The following is a 17,131-nucleotide window of genomic DNA, read 5'->3' as shown; positions in this document are numbered from 1 at the left end:
TCCAGTGCCCTATTTTGCACTGAAGTTCCTAAAAATCTTAATTGTTCATAAGATTTTCCTCACAATGTGTATCAAGATATTTCCTTGTATCTGCTCTTATTCCATTTTTCTCCACTCTCAATAATGGCATTTACCCAATTCTAGCTGACTTTATTTACCAGCTCCTCGACCACCTGGTATGAATTTCTAATCTCTTTCCTTCTCTCTGTCTTCTGCAGCTTTTCATTGGAACATGATAAAGGGAAACCTGACTTCTCTCAAACCTTCTCTGCTATTTAGTGAGACTTCATTGATCTTTCCTGCCCAAACCCTCCTTTCTTAAACTCCTTTAAATGTCCAGTACCGTAATTTCAATCTTAGGCTTCGATTATATTGAACAACAGAATATCCTTGACCCTCTTCAGCAAGGAACCGAATTTTGTCAATTAGAGAAAAACTTGCTCACTCGGTCTTAAATGGTCAGCATCGGCATTGGTAGTCTGAGGACTTCTGATTCTATTAAATTCCATTGAGAATAGGCCAATGCCATTCTCCTCTTCACTTATATTTTATCATCTCAATCCCAGTCTAAATGTGAATCTTCTCTCATGTGACTTTACCATGCAAGATAATTTAACTCAGTTGTATAAATCAAAAAAGTACCAAAAAGTCTTTCTCTTAAGCCCATGTTAGAATTTATTTGAGTTACTGTTGCCTTCCTGGCAGCTTGAACTAGTCTGTCTATTCTCCACAGACCTCTCTCAGAACAAGGCATTTTCGCCCACAGAACTGCCGCTCACAGGATTTTCTTTAGTCTCTCGCACCATTCTCTGTAAACTCCAGAGACTGTTGTGCGTAAAAATCCCAGGAAATCAGCAGTTTCTGAGATACTCATCCACCCCATCTGGCACCAACAACCGTTCCATGGTCTAAGTTAGTTAGATCACATTTATTCCCCAATCTAATGTTTGCTATGAACTAATGAACTAATCTAATGTTTGTTCAGAACAACTGAACCTCCTGACCATTTCTGCATGCTTTTATCCAGTGAGTTGCTGCCACATGCTTGGCTGATTAGATATTTGCAGTAACGAGTAGTTGTACCTAATGATGTGGCCACTGAGTATACAAGCCCAGTGAAACAATTTTGTGGGAGCCAAGAAATGTCAGAAAATTGTATAGGGGAATATAGAAGCCAGCATATAATGTGTGATATTTGCATATAAAGCTGAATACACCTGCCTAAAGTGTCTGTTTATTTGTTATAATGGAAGCATTATCTCCTATATTTTTTTGCATAACTTGGTTCAAAATTGCAGGGAAAGGAATCTCACAATAACTTACATGATGTAGTATAGTCTCAGAATCAAGTTTTTTTTTGTCAAGAAAATGAGCATAGCCTGAGAGCCTGTGTTAATTACCATGTTATTTGAAATAACAGAAATGGATCTGATAAACCTCATATCTAAATTATTGAAAATAACCATTTTTACATCTGAAAAATTGTTATCGTTTTACAGATCTGAATTATTAAGTTAATTTATTTCTGTTTCAACAAAAAAAAATCACTAAGCTTTCTGTGAAATCTTTATTTGCAATGGAATAAGATTAAATAATTTTCATTAATAATTATTATTTTGTATTCTAATGCTCCAGATGGTAGAAGAGAGTGAGGAAAGACTAACAGAAGAACAGATTGAAGAGCTTTTGCAAACTATCAATAACATCCTGCCAGGATGTCCGGATGAGCAAACTGGAGCTCAGCAACAGGAGGAGGTGGACATGGTGGCTGAAGATGAAGTAATCCAAATGGATGACTCCTAGCACGATCAAATGGAAAGATACTCTCTGTTAAATAGATTGATCTTTCTCCCTTTTCTATTTAAACCTTCAGACTGTGTTGGGATTCAAGTCTACAGAGATTATATTTCAAATATTGTATAGATGATTTTGTATGTTCTATACTGTACAATGTGAGATGTAAGTTGTTTGTCTTAATTGAGTTTATCTGTTCGCAAATAGAGAAACTGAAGCACCTCAACTTCGATAATCGTACCTAATAGATGCCGCTTCAGTATGAAAGCCGTTGAGACGACATTCCTAGAAGGACGGAAGGGATAATATTGGTTTGATTGCATTTTGTAAATAGAAATGCAAGGCTGTGCGTTCAGGATTATTTCTTAAAATAAACAATGCATGTATATGAGACTCTGTACCTGAAAGTACTCTTCCAAAAAATAAAGTTGTAAATATTTTTGTGACACTCTTAAAGCAAATGTTTGGTTATTGCATAAAACAACTGTTGAAAATGAGGGGGCATCAAAAGATTCTGTAGAATCACAGAATTATATGGCTTAGGCCCTTCAGCCCAGCTCTGGCAGTTCATCCCACTCACTGTTTGAAAACATTTACCTCTCAGTCCCTTTTAATTTTTTCTCCTCTCACATTTGTCCTCTAGTTTTTAGACTCTCCTACCCTGAGAAAAAGAGCATATCATCTATGCATTCCATGCTCCTCATAATTTTATAAACCTCTATAAGGTGACACCACGCCCTCTCTAGGGTAAACTTTCTCAGCTCTCCAGTGCAGGTAATATACCAGTGAATTATTTCTGTACCATTCATGGCTGAATTATATCCTTCCTGTATGTGGCAACCAGAACTGCGCTGAATACTTCCAAGTGCCACTTAACCAATGATTTATACAACTGTAATACTACACCCCAACTTCCATAACTCATTGCCTTAGTCAATGAAGGCAAGCTTATTATATATTTTCTTCTCCACTCTCTCTACCCGCATTGGTACTTTGAAGGAACTACATGCCTGTACCTCTAGGTCTCTCTGTTCTACAACACTTCACAGGGCCCACTCATTTACTATACAAGTCCTGCCCGGGTTTAACTTCCCAAATAGTCTCACATCACACTTGTTTGGGTTAATTCCATAAGCCATTCCCTTAACCACTTAACTAGTTAATCTGGACCCTTGTGTGACCTAAGACAACCTTCTTCACTGGCCATTTTACCACCAGTTTTGGTGTCATCTGCAAATTCACTGACATTCTCTTCCAAATCATATGATTTGATGTGATAAATTAATGAAATATGATGAACAATAAAGGATCCAGCACCAATCCCTGCAGCATGACATTGGATGCAGACCTTCAATCTCAAAAGCAACTATCAACTTTTACCTCTGTCTCCTAAACCAAGCCAATTTACTATCTTATCGTGGATTTCATATATCCTAACCTTCTGAACCAGTCTACTTGTAGGTCCTTGTCAACATCCTTAAGTAAGTCCATAAAGACAATGCACATTACTCTACCTTTGTCAATTCTTTTGTTACCTCCTCAAAATAAACTCGGATTTAAGAGCCATCATCTCTCATAAACAAAGCCATTCTGACTATCTCTAGTCAATGTTTGCCTTTCCAAAGGCAAAGGAGTTTGTACATTCTCCTGTGACTGGGTTTCCTCTGGGTGCTCCAGTTTCCTCCCACAGTCCAAAGAAGTGTTGGTTGGTAGTTTAATTGGTTATTGCAAATTGTCCCTTGGTTAGGCTAGGGTTAAATTGGGGATTGCTGAGCAGCACTACTCGAGAAGCCGGAAGGGCTTACTCTGTGCTGTATCTCAATAAACAAATAAATCGTCCTTCCAAATTCTTTCCAGTAAATTTCCCACAGCTGATATAAGGCTCATTGGCCTGTAAAGTTCCTTTACTTGTCATTGTGGCTCTTATTAAATAAAAGCATGGCGTTAGCCATTCTCCAGTCTTCCGGTAGCTCAGAAACTATGGTATGAGATTGTTTTACAAATAATGTAGGATTTGTTGGGATTCCACCAAACTCTTCATATCTATTGTAATATAAACTTTCATTAGCATGAAGTGTTTAAAGGCTTGAGTTGCAGAAGATTTGAATTATTTGATTACAAAATTATTAGATTACAGAAGATTTACTGTGTTAGTTTACAGTAGGTGACCTGTAAACAGAAATTACGTTAATATTGTACCACCCTGCACTGTTTTGTGCACTTTATGTAGTCCTGTGCAGGTCTGTAGTCTAGTGAACCTTTTTATGTTCAACTCACAGACCTCTGTTGATAACCCTGCCCCCACCCCTTACCCCATCCCTATCTATAATTTTAGTCTGGTTCTCTTTCTCTTTTCTCCCCCCCTCACTACAATCTCCCCCCAGCCCTACCTTTCTTTCTCTTTTATTTCCCATAATTCTCCACCTTCCCCCTAGCCCATTTCCCTCTATCACTTCCCAGCTCTCTACTTCATTCCTCCCCCCACTTCTTATCCGCCTCGACTATCCTATGTTTCTTCACTCCTGATGAAGGGTTTTGGCCGGAAACATCGTCACTAACTCCTCCCATAGATGCTGTCTGGCCTGCTGAGTTCTGCCAGCATTTTGTGTTTTTAATGCAGCTTTTTATGTTGTTTTACGTAGTCTAGTTTAGCCTTGTGCTGTCTCACATAGTCTAGTGTAGTTTTGTGTTGCTTCATGGGTTATGAATGTACCACAGCTCTGAGGGGCCGAAGGGGCGGGAGCAGCCCCCTCCTTCTGGAGAATCGCAAGAGCACTATTAATTCGGGTCTCGGACCCAGGCAAATGAGAGACAATGTAATGGTTTTGGCCATGGCTCTTAGAGACACCTGTGCTGAGGGCATCACCCTGCTACGTGACAGCTACCACGGATATGGACAACCTCGGGCAATGTGGGGGTGGGGATTGCATCACCCTACTTTGATGGACATCTACAACTCTGCAAGTCAAGATAAAAGGGGACTGCAGAAGGTGGTACCCCAGAGAGAGACGCGCCAGGAGGACTCGATCGCTCAGTGCTCCCGTGTTAGCTGGAAGCCAGTCAAAAGCCACGTCCGCTCCGTAACTCCTTTGCCTGGGAAGCGGGTGGCTGATAATACCGAGAAGGACTTCGAACTAATAACAGGAAAACAACGCTCCCCTGAATCAACAGCATTGCTTCGTCAAAGACCCGGGCAAGTTTTGTCGTTTCTCCTCACTCTCTCTGAAAAACATGAAACCCAGCGATTCCCCAAAAAGACCGAAGCCTGCAGACTTCTGAGTGACTTTTATATTTCCAACGGACAATATATTATCCCCTAGACAACAGTCGAGATTATTTCTTAATGATGATTATTGCTATACCCGCGCTTTAGATTGAGTTTTGCCGATGTATGTGTTCTAAATGTTTGTATTAACCCTACTTTTGTGCCCCCCTTTATGAATAAAACCATTCAAAAATAGTGCCATCATACTCCAATGGACCTCTCTATCTTTGCTGGTGAGTTATCCAGTTACAGGATACGTAACACATGTAGCACCATGGTCCTGGAGGAGCGTTGTTTCATTCTTACTGTGTACTGTACCAGCAGTTTATGGTCAAAATGACAATAAACTTGACTATATTATATTATTTTTACAGGTTGGCCTTAAGAAGACATTCAGTAAGGTTGAGAAGTCAAACTCAATGGAAGTTCTAGAGAGTTCACATCTAAAGAATAGCCTGAATACTCTGCCAGAAACACCCTTCTTCACGCTGTAAAAGGATTGTGAAGGTTAACCATTTCTATTTACAATTACCTCTTGAATATTACCAGAGCAATGCACACAAAATGCTGGAGGAAGTCAACAAGTCAGGCAATATCTATAAAGGGAAATAAACAGTTAAAGTTTTGGGCCATGACCCTTCATCAGACTGGATGACCCTTCAGTAATCTTGATGAAGGGTCTCAGCCTGAAACATTGACTGTTCATTTCCCTCCATACATGCTGTCTGACCTCACAATTGTGTGTGTGTTGCTGAAGATTTCCAGCATATGCAGACTCTCTTCTGCCTTGAATATTGCAGTTCAGTATAAGGACATATTCTTCATCTTTCATTACAGGTGGAAAGATTTGCAGAAAACTGTTTTCCATTTATTTGTTTGCATTTGAGTAATGAATTTACTCAAAAATATTTTGTTGAATAGTAGTCTGAAAGATACATTGTAAAGTCCTGAGCCAAATGGGAAGTAAACCAAATGCAGAACTCCCAATTGATGTGAATGTTGAGTTTTCTAGCCCACCATATAATCAAAGTTGGTTACACCATATGCCATATGGTTAATGTCAAGCTTAACATGCAGGATTTTCTGAAGTTAATGGCAGTAGTTTTCTGTTTCACTTGTGAAACATAGTATGATGATGATGATGATTACTTTATGCTGAAGTATGTTTAGAGTGTTTCCACAATACAAAGTTTTGAACTTCTAAGACTAAATGTAGACACTACTGAATTTCAAATTGATGTTTGAAAGTTTTATTTTTACATATAAGCATATGTCAAATATAACATATATAATCAAAATAAAGAAACTTGTCAATTTTAGCATTAGCATGGAATAAAATATTACAATACTACAAGATCCTTTCCACTTTCAAACCACGGTGCTTGAGTTTTACAAAAGGCGAATGGTAGAAATTTATTATGTTTAATTGGGGTACAGTTGGAAAAGGGTCAATATCTTTCGTTAAACTTGTGTGGAAATGTTTATCCATCATTATACACATTTTTTAGCTAAATAGAAGCAAATGTATCATTTTAATAATCTGCTAAATGAATTACAGTCATCCAAATTTTTTTTATTCCCACATCAAGAAACTTTGTTTAAATCAGACAGCTAAGACCACAAATATTCAAGGACAGCAAAAACAGATTTCTTATGATAATCCACGTGACAATATTGTGCTGTGGTTGATTTTGCAGCACATCCCACTGATTTTGAAACACTTCTACAGCACACAAACTAGATTTAATGATCTAGAGCACAGTACAGATGTATATATATCTTTAAATTTGACTCCCAATTCACTATGTTCTCAATTCTTAAATCCAACTGATTGAAGAAACAGATGTTGAGTCCCATTGTTCACCGGGATCCTAGTAAGCTCATATTCTAGCAATTTCTTGGTGTTTTCTAATTAATTTAATAAATTGGGAAAATATCTCAGGAGAGGGAAGGGGGTGAGTGTTCTACAAGTCAAAGAATCAAAATTTTGCTCCCTCTCTCGTACCACCACAACTTTCAGAATGAATCCACCTCAGTTAGCATTTAGTGAGGTAAAGTTAACCCTGTGTTTACAGTGTTTCCAACAGATTTTGAATCTTGAGTTAGCTTTATGTTATATATTTTGATGCCTATCTACCTACTGCCTGTTATGTCACTGGCATTTAAGATAGCAATGAAGGTCCTCCATCTCTGGTGGTGCTCAGGGCTGTTTTTGTCATGTCAGCAGGTCGGTTTTCACTACTGATCATAAACACAAAGTACACTGCAGGTGCTGGGGTCAAAGCAACATGTACAACGCGCTGGAGGAACTCAGCAGGTTGGGCAGCATCCATGGAAACGTTGACTACTTGTTTCCACGGATGCTGCCCAATCTGCTGAGTTCCTCCAGCGTGTTGTGTGGTTTTCACTACTGTCAGTCATCCAAGTTCCAGATGGAGACTCAGGAATACCGTCACACTCAGATGAAGAAGAATTCTTCATTGCTGCTTCCGTACGGTATTGTATCAGGGTTGTTAGTCCCGAGCTGAACCCCCAAACCTGGGGGACTGGCCTCTCTGCTTTGACCTGTTTGGCATGGGTGACCCTACAAGAGCCAAAGCATAAAGCCCTGACTCCAGCCACCATAGCTCTCTGGGTTACTGAGGCACATAAGCCTCCAAATCCTATGCCAAGGTTGTTGTCCTCTTGGGAGGATATTGTGATACACCTTGCATTAACTTTCAAGTGCAGCAGTTGCATTATTTCACCTTGGAAAGTACCTTGTGACAAAATGCAAATCTTAACATGTCAGATAATGGGGAAAATAGCTTATCTAAAACTGTTAAACATATAATTTTAAGAGAGCTGTAATATAATTACAAAATTGAAGGTTGTTTACCAAGTTAATTTTGGGCTTCACTGGCATGCAGCAAAACCAAAAACAGAAAGGTCGGAGTGTGATGGAGAATTAAAGTGACAGGCAGCTAGCAGCTCAATGTCATGCTTGTGTTTGAATGCCTGTCTTCTGCAATCCGCTCTTTTGTTTTCTCCATGGTAGAGGATGCCACATTTTGAGCACCAAGTGTAGTAAGTGTGAGAACAGAATAAAAATTTGTTCTTATACTTGTCGTTGCACTCATTTCAAACTATTCTTTGTTCAGTTTGTTGCATTCCACCAGCTAAAGACCTGACCTAAAATTCTCACAAAATCTGCTCCCAAGATGGTACTGTTATTTGTTAAATTGACTTCTTCATTGCTGGGGCTGAACTCCAGCTCTCTCGTACCTCTTGTATTCTTCAGTGACCATAACCTTGCAACTGAGCAACTTCTCTGAGAGAGTTACTGACCTAATGTCCTCCAGAGATCTTCCCTCCAAGGTTATTTATGCCAGAGTTATTATTTTCTCTTTTATGGAATATTGGCTTTGATGTAAACTACTTTCACCTTTATCTTTTCCCCAGGATCCACAGGGAAGACAGCCTGATTGACTCATTGGTTTAGCCTGCTCTCTCACCCCTTACTTTTCCTATCTTGAATCTCTTCTTTCTCCTCTTGTCCAGATTCTATCCGTTTACATCTGTGACACCTTTATTGCCCTTTGCCTCAGCCAGTTTTCATCATGGATGTCCAGTCCTCTCACCTCTGTCCCACACCAGAATGATCAAAGGGCTCTTTGATACTTCCTGGCAGAAATACCTAATTAATCCCACTCCACAAACACCTTCTGTCTCCCTGGCTGACATTATTCTCACATTGAACAAGTTCTTCTCCAATTCCAGTCACCCCCTCCAAGTATAAACCACAGCTATGCCTGGTTCTCTGTGGGATATGATGAACAGTCATGTTTGCTACCTACAACTCTATTACATTTCCTCAAGACAAATCAATTGCAATTAAGGCTTCACCATCCTCTCTCAAGCAGCACCATGCCATAAATAATGCGCTCCTTCCTGGCTTTGGCAGTCATTGACATTCCCTTTATTCTTTCCACCACTTTCCATTCTGCATCTCAAAACATATTAGAAGTTTAACTCTTCTTCTGGTTCTGGTCAAACATCATTGTCCTGAAACATTAACTCTGTTTCTTTCTCTATCAAGTGATGTTGCATCATTCTCTTTTTATTGCAGGTTTTTAGCAACTGCAGTTTCTGCTTACTAAGCATCTTATGGCAACCAGTTCCAATATTCGGTTTATTATTGTTGCATACACTAAGGTACAGTGAAAAGCTTGTTTTGCAAACCATCCATACAGATCAATTCATTACAACATTTAATTGAGGTAGTTCAACGCAAAACAATATCAGAATGCAGATTGAAGTGTTACAGAGGAAGTGTAGTGCAGGGAGACAATAAGATGCAAGACTATGACAAGGTAGATTGTGGGGTTATGTGGTTAAGAATCCATGTTATTGTACTAGGGGACTGATCAATTGTCTTCAAACGGATAGAAGCTGTCATTGAACATAGTGCTGCGTGCTTTCAGGGTTTAGTATCTTCTGCCTGATTGGGGTAGGGGAGAAGAGTGAATGTCCAATGTGGGTGTGGTCTTTGATTATGTTGAGTGCTTTACTGTGCTACCATGTTCAATGAATCATTGAATCTCAGCATAGAAACAGGTCCTTTCAACCCACCTACTGTAAAGACGTAAAAAAGGTTGAAGTTTACAAGGACATTACTGGGTCTGGAGGACCTGAGTTATAAGGGAAGATTAAATAGGTTAGGACTTTATTCCTTGGAACATAGAAGATTAAGAGGTGATTTGATAGAGATCTACAAAATTGTGAGGGGTGTAGATAGGATAAATGTAAGCAGCCTTTTTTCCACAAAGGTTGGGTGGGACTACAATCAGAGGTAATGGCTTAAGGGTGAAAGTTGAAAAGTTTAAGGGGAACTTGAGGGAAAACTTCTTCACTCAGAGGGTCGTGAGAGTGTGGAATGAGCTGCTAGCACAAGTGGTGCATGCAAGCTTGATTTCACCGTTTAAGAGAAGTTTGGATAGGTACATAGATAGTAGGGGTATGGAGAGCTATGGTCCTGGTGCAGGTCAGTGGGAGTTTAAAGGGTTTCAGCATGGACTTGATGGCCTGAAGAGCCTACCTCTGTGCTGTACCATGCAGACCATGATGCCTATCTACACCAATCCCATTTGCCCATTTTAGGTCCATATCACATTATGTTTTTCCTATCTGAATAATTCTTTGAATGATTTTTAAACATTGTATTTATTTCTTTCATTCCCACCTCCTCTGACAGCTCATTCCATATAACAACGACTCTCTGTGTGAAATCAACTTATCCATTAGATTGCCGTTAAATATCTCCCTCTCTCACCTTAACTTTGTGCCATTCTAAAGTTAACTACTCTGGGATAAAGACTCTGACTGTCTATCCTTCCAGTGCCACTCATAATTTTATTAACCTCTGTAAGTCCTCCTGCATTCATGTTCTCGTTAGTTATTGCAATTTATTTATATTTGCATTTGCACAATTTGTTGTCTTCTGCACTCTGCTCTTTCACTGATAACTTACAATTACTATTCTATAGATTTGCTGAGTATGCCCACAGGAAAATGAATCTTAGGGTTGTATATGGTGGCATATATAGATAATAAAGTTTACTGTGAATTTTGAACTTTGCATTCCATTAAGAACAAAACCATCCTATTCTATTTTATTGAACTGGAAAGAGATGAATCCTCCAACTACATCTCAATGGTTTTCCCAAACCATATCCTGTTTAAACTTAGAAAAAATTAGAATCGGTACCTTTGATCTCTCGGTTAACTTTGACGAAACTTGGAGGCCATTTATCCAATACTTTCATAGAATGTAATTTGACCTTTTCCAATTCCTTTATATTATTTATCAATTTGAGTGAGGAGCGGAGTTGACGACATTAATGATTTTATCCGATGTAATAGAGTAGCCCAGCTTAGTTTAGTTTAGTTTTAGTTCTGTTTAGTTTAGTTTACTTTGTTATTGATTTTTCAATTTGGGGGTTTTTTTCCATCTTTTTATTTCCTTGTATCTTGTCTATATTAAGAGTTTGGGAGGTCAATTATATTGGTGTTACCTATAGTTTCTACTCATAGGTGTTATTTGCCAACAATGTAATCCCACTTCTTTTGTACTATAATGACCACTATGTATTTGTCTTTGAAAAATTCGAAAGAAAGAAAGAAAGAAAGAAAGAAAAGAAAAGAAAAGAAAAGAAAAGAAAAGAAAAGAAAAGAAAAGAAAAGAAAAGCATCCTATCTTATTTAATAACTACAGCCCTCTATTCCAGGCAACATCCTGCTAAATAACTTCCATACTTTCTCTATTACTACCATTTCCTTCCAGTAGTTTGGTACTGTGCAACAAAATCCAAATGTTCATTGATGAAATCAAACTAAGAATAAAATGAAAACAAACCTGGTTCAGTCTTCCCCCTTGGCCTGGAATGTCAACTGTTAATTCTCCATAAATGCTACCTGAATTGTTGTGTTCCTCCAACGTATTGTGTGTGTTGTTCAATAAATGAGGCTTTACGTCAACATGTTTTAAAAGAAATTAAAATAATTTATGCTCTAAAATAGTATCGCATTGCCCCTTTTCTATTGTGTTTTAAGCTGATAGCATTAGGCAAGATGCCGCATGAGAGATGAGTCTGATTTATTTTTTTGTTGACTCTCGATATGTTTTCTCTTTCTGCACACTCTGCTTTCAGAAGAATCAATAAATACAAGTAATACAAAGGCAGAAAGTGACTGAATATCAGCATTAAATTAGTGTAGTCTGTTACCAAGCCAAACTCCTTCAGGGCCATATGCTTATGTAACAAGGAATTAAAAAAAACATTTTCAGGCACATATGCCAGACTCAGATTATTTTCTGTTTTATGTAATGTCTGCTTTCCTGTGGAGTCTCAATCATTCTCCAGTGCTCAGCAGATTTGTTTACATTAGCCATATGTACAGAAGAAAGAAAATTCAGTACTCAGCTTTTCTAAAGTGGATGCTCGTCAGGGTAATTTAATGATTAATTTTGTTCACTGAACTGACAGTCTGATCAAGCTTGATTATGTGTTTCCAAAACCATCCGTGGATGTATTTTAAGCTCAGAGATAATATCTGGCTTCAGAACAGAGACAGTTGCGATAAAAAGAATCAGGAACAAAAGAGGTCCATTACATTGTGATGAGCAACAGAATACTGAGCAAGATTATAAGCATTGGAATAATATTTTAAACTTTTAGCAGACAGGTACACTGAATGAAATGTTAGCTGATGATTAAAACAACGGCTGGAAGTCATAATTATTGCAAACCCTTACAGTCTAAATATTTAAATTGTTCTCACATTAATGGTACCTCTTTAAAAGTGAAGATAAGAGTTCTTGTTTTTCTCCCACTTTGATCATCTAAAATGTGGTCTGGCAGCTGACAACAGCAAAAAGCATATATGAAGCCTGGCAGAATTTTACTTCAATATCCTTTGAACCCTTTGATAAGAAAACTTACTATTTACTTTAAACGTTAAACTTTTACTATTAAAGCATAGCTGATGGCTCAGGCAATAAATGGCTCTCATAGACCAGTTGTGAATCAGGCATGCCTGTAAGTTCTTAGTTTGATCACTGGGCTGAGTTGTAATGGCTAATTGGCCTCGGCAGGAAAGAACAAAAAAACTAATTAGGCAAAGTTTTCCGTGCTTGTGATTATAGTTCACTAACTTCTGCTGATCTTAGGTTATCCAGAGGAATGGAGAAGTTTATTTATGTGGCATGTGGTCCATCAGTAAGCAACCTGTGTTCAATTTGACAAGACAGGGAGCGTAGAGTATAGGACAGTACAGAAAAGGAATGGCCCTTCAGCTCACAATGTTGAACAGAACTAATAATTAAATGTCTGACTACACTAGTCACTTCTGCTTTCATGAGGCCCTTATCTTACCATACTCTGCATATTCTTGTACCAATCTATGTGCTTCTTAAATGCCTCTATCATATTTGCCTCCACTACCACCCCTAGCAGCGCATTCTAGGTATCCACCACTTTATGTAAAAATCTTGCCCCACTCATCTCCTTTGAACGTAGCTCTTCCTAATTTAAATGCACACTCACTAGACTTTAGTGTTAGACATCATGGCCCTGGGAAAAAGTTATGACTGTCCATTCCATCTATACATCTCATAATCTTATTATCTTCTAACAGGTCTCCTTGCAGCCTCCACCTCTCCAGAGAAAACAGCTCAAGTTTGTCCATCCTCTCCTCATAGCACATGCCCTCTAATCCACAGAGCATCCTGGTAAACCTCTTCTGCATCCTCTCCAATACTTCAACATTCATCCCCTCATTGGTTGAACACAGCTGAATGCAGTACTGCAAATATGGCCTAACCAGTGCTATATAAAACTGCAGCATAACTTCATGCCTCTTGACAACACACACAAAATACTGTTGGAACTCAGCAGGCCAGGCAGCATCTATGGAAAAGAGTACAGTCGACGTCTTGGCTCGAAACGTCGACTGTACTCTTTTCCATAGATGCTGCCTGGCCTGTTGAGTTCCTCCAGCATTTTGTGTGTGTTGCTCAGATTTTCTCTTGTTTGTTTCTGCCTCTTGAGTTCAGTGTCTTAATTTAAAAAGCAAGTATACAACATGCCTTTTTTAAACAAGCCTACCAACTTCTGTAGCCACTTTCAGGATGTTACAGATTTGGGCCCTAAGATCCCTCTGTGCATCAATGTTGTTAATGACCTAACCATTAACTCTGAAATATCCCTTTACATTGGATCTCCCAAAGTGCAACACCTCACACTTGGCAGGATTAAACTCCATCTGCCATTTCTCCACCCACATCTGCAAGGGGGAGCTTGGGCAAGATATAAAATAAAAACAGACTGTAAAACACATTTTCTTCCTAAAGAACATGCATTCATATATTTCCTTCATGTCCCCATACATCCCATCTTACTCCAAGGCCAATTAAGTTCTTATGAAATATTATCTCTGTTGCAATGTAGGAAATATTTTACAATCATTACAATACGGAAATCCAATTTGTCATTGTTTTTTAAAAGTTCTTTATGGTCTTAAAAAAAATTTGCTTACTGGTCAGGCACTTACTCTTGTATATTTTTAACCACAGGATTAGATCCTTTGGTCCAGGATGTCTGTGCTGAATGTGATGCCAATTTAAGCCAAACATCTGCTTGTACATGGTCTATATACCTTAATTTCCTGTTTGTTCCCTTGTCAGTTTACCTGTCACTTTGTTTAATGTTAATGATTTGTAGGTTATCAACTGCCTTGGTTCTAATTTTACTTTTCACTCATGAACATTCTTCTAGTATTCTTCTTCTTAACCCATTACCCCTATTTGGGCATAGGCTGTCGATAGCAGATCGCCAGAGTCCTCTGTCCTGGGCCAACTTTTCAAATGGTTCACAGGTGTAGTCCATCTTCAAAGATCCTTCCTCTTCCAGGGATGAGGTCTTTGGAGCTTTTGTTGGCATATCTGTAGCTGTGAGTTTTTTACAGGATGGGGTTGCTATCCCCTTGTCGAACCCTCCTCCTTTCATAGCCCATGATGGAGTTTATTTTTAGCCTGTTCAGAGTAAATTATGTGGTAAAATTAATACTACTATTTCCAGTTAGTGATTTGTTAACTGATACTTCAGGAAAAGACTGCACAATTTAACACATCTACTGGATGCTGCAGTCAGCCATTTGTTGGATACTAACTGCATATTGTTAACAGATGTATAATTTATGTAGGTATAAAGATAATCGATATACAGTGGATTCCAGTTAATTGGGACACATCAGGACCAGTACATCTTGGCCCAATAAGCAACTGCCCTAATTAGTCAAACATACTAAATTTACGCCACACATACAGCTTAGTGTTGAGGCTAAAATGCTCCATATTTGTCTCATCCAACCACAAGATCCTCTTCCGCATATTTACTTCTAAGTGATGCTTTGCAAAGTCTTTATGGGCAAGGATATGCTTTTTGTTTTAGCAGTACATGAAACATAAATTGAATACTGCACATCATCCGGGTAACAACATTCCTACTGAAAAGTATGATGATAGGGATGCTTTTCAGCAGAAGACACTGGGAATCTGGTCAGGATTGATGGGAAGATGAACGCTGCTAAATACAGTGAGATCTTGTTTTAAAAAAAACCTGCTAGCCTCTGCCAGAGAGCTCAAACTAGGGAGGAAGTTTGTCTTTCAGCAGGACAATGACCCAGAGCACTGTCAGAGCAAATATGGAGCGGCTTCAAAGGAAGAAAATTGACGTCCTTGAGTGGCCAATCAGAGCCCTGGCCCTAACCTAATAAAACATCCCTATCAAGGCCTCGAGATTGCTGTCCACTGCTGCTCCCCAACCAACCTGGCACAGCTTGAGCAATTTTGCAAGAAGGAATGAGCAAATATTGCTGCATCACATTTTGCAAAGCTAATAGAAACTTATCAAAAGAGACTACTGACTGCAATAGCTGCGAGAGTTGATTCAACTAAGTACTGAGCAAAGGGAGATGAATACTTCCGACTGGCTGACATTTCAGTTTTTGAAATTTTTGGTTTTTCATGCTTTACAATTTTCCCTGTTTTCAGGCTCTACTGTGAAAAATGGAGCATATGATTCACAAATAAAAATTTCTCCATTAAATTGAGCAAAATCCCTGGTTGTAATACGAATTTATGTGACCAAAGGGTTGGGCTGAATACTTTTACAAGGCACTGTGAATCTGAAACATCACATGCTTTTCACAAGCCAATACCTTGGGTGAAACTGACTGTTAGAGCCTTGATTGGAATCCAAGGCTGCAATCAAGAGAGGCCCTAATTTGTCCTTTAGATTATGGTGTATCTGAATTCCCAATAGATACAAGACAATGTGCCATTATTTTAAGGGTTCTAATTCAACAGTATATTTCTGGCATGTATAGGTTTAAATGAATCAAACTGCAGATTATCATACTCTCTACTCCCTTTCTACTTTGTCCTTGGCTTCCATGGACACAGCTGCCTCAAGTCTCCTAATCCAGTACTTGAGTCATGTGGCAATGATTGTTGAAAGCACCAACAGCCTCATTCCACTTTGTGCACATCTCCCCTCCAGTGCTAGGCCTCTGATGCAGAAATGAACTATTTTAATCAAAATGACCATCAGCAATGGGCGATGAAGAGAAAAGAATTGGTATAAAGAGGTTTTCAGTGTGACTCTGACGATGATGCTCTTCGCTATCAAATTGCTGTGGCCTGGATCAGACTGTCGAAGTTTCCACATGAAGACTGCACATTTGAGCAAAGTTTCAATAGAATGTACGTTCTGCTTTTGAAGTACAATTAGTGGAAAGAAATGTGTGTGTGCAGAAGGGGAAGGGTGTAGTAGAAATGAAACAGAATATTTATAGTATCAAAGGAACAGTCTTTAAAGGTTATCAAAGAGAATACATTTTTTCTTTAATGCTATGTGCAATGATGATAGTCATTGTCACTGTCTTTTTGGAATTATGCTTTACTAGTCAAGTAAGAAGTTTTAGTATCTGCTACTTGAAGCCACTCAACCCTAAGGTGCCTCAGTGAAGGAAATGTTGGTGACAGGTTGTTGCTACTGCAGCCAGCCAGATCTCTTCAATAGGTAAGAGCAAACAGAGCAACAAGGTCTATCATGAAGCAGCATTGCTGATGATGACTGAAATGGTCCAGGTCAGGACATTGTGCTTCTTGGAAGTCTCAGCCAATCACTTAATGAACCTGTGCGCCATCATAATCTATCAGTTGTGAGACTGGAGCCAATTTTGGTGCTGAGCACAACACCGGCATTGCTGGTCTGAGCTCAACAAAGTGGGATGGATGCTCTGGACTGAAATAACCATCTTCATGTAGAGTTCCCTATATTCTGACCAAAAGAAAAAGAAATTCAAATTGCTGGACTGGGTTGCAAGTTTTTAGCATTTAGCCAAAAAGATGGTTCAAATGATTGCAGGCTTGAACTGTTGCCATCCTGAGGAGCAGAAATGTTGATAAGATATTGGAAATGTGAGCAAAATTTAAATATCCATGAGAACATTTTTATTTAAACATTTTTT

General features: G+C 38.8%; 1 protein-coding gene across 1 annotated transcript in view; it reads left to right on the top strand.

The window, feature by feature from the left end:
• Positions 1-2,244, top strand: part of crcp (calcitonin gene-related peptide-receptor component protein) — a 65,002-nt gene extending 62,758 nt beyond the window's left edge. The window contains exon 6 of the mRNA XM_059973236.1: positions 1,636-2,244. Within this exon, the coding sequence (XP_059829219.1) occupies positions 1,636-1,803 (168 nt within the window). The 3' untranslated portion in view covers positions 1,804-2,244. The remainder of the gene's footprint in view (positions 1-1,635) is intronic.
• The last annotated feature ends 14,887 nt before the right edge of the window (positions 2,245-17,131 follow it).

The sequence above is a fragment of the Hypanus sabinus genome, chromosome 6 (genome assembly GCF_030144855.1).
Source record: "Hypanus sabinus isolate sHypSab1 chromosome 6, sHypSab1.hap1, whole genome shotgun sequence".
NCBI classification, from domain to species: domain Eukaryota; kingdom Metazoa; phylum Chordata; class Chondrichthyes; order Myliobatiformes; family Dasyatidae; genus Hypanus; species Hypanus sabinus.
The sequence above is the reverse complement of the archived record's forward strand: the minus strand, read 5'-3'. Positions and strand labels throughout refer to the sequence as shown.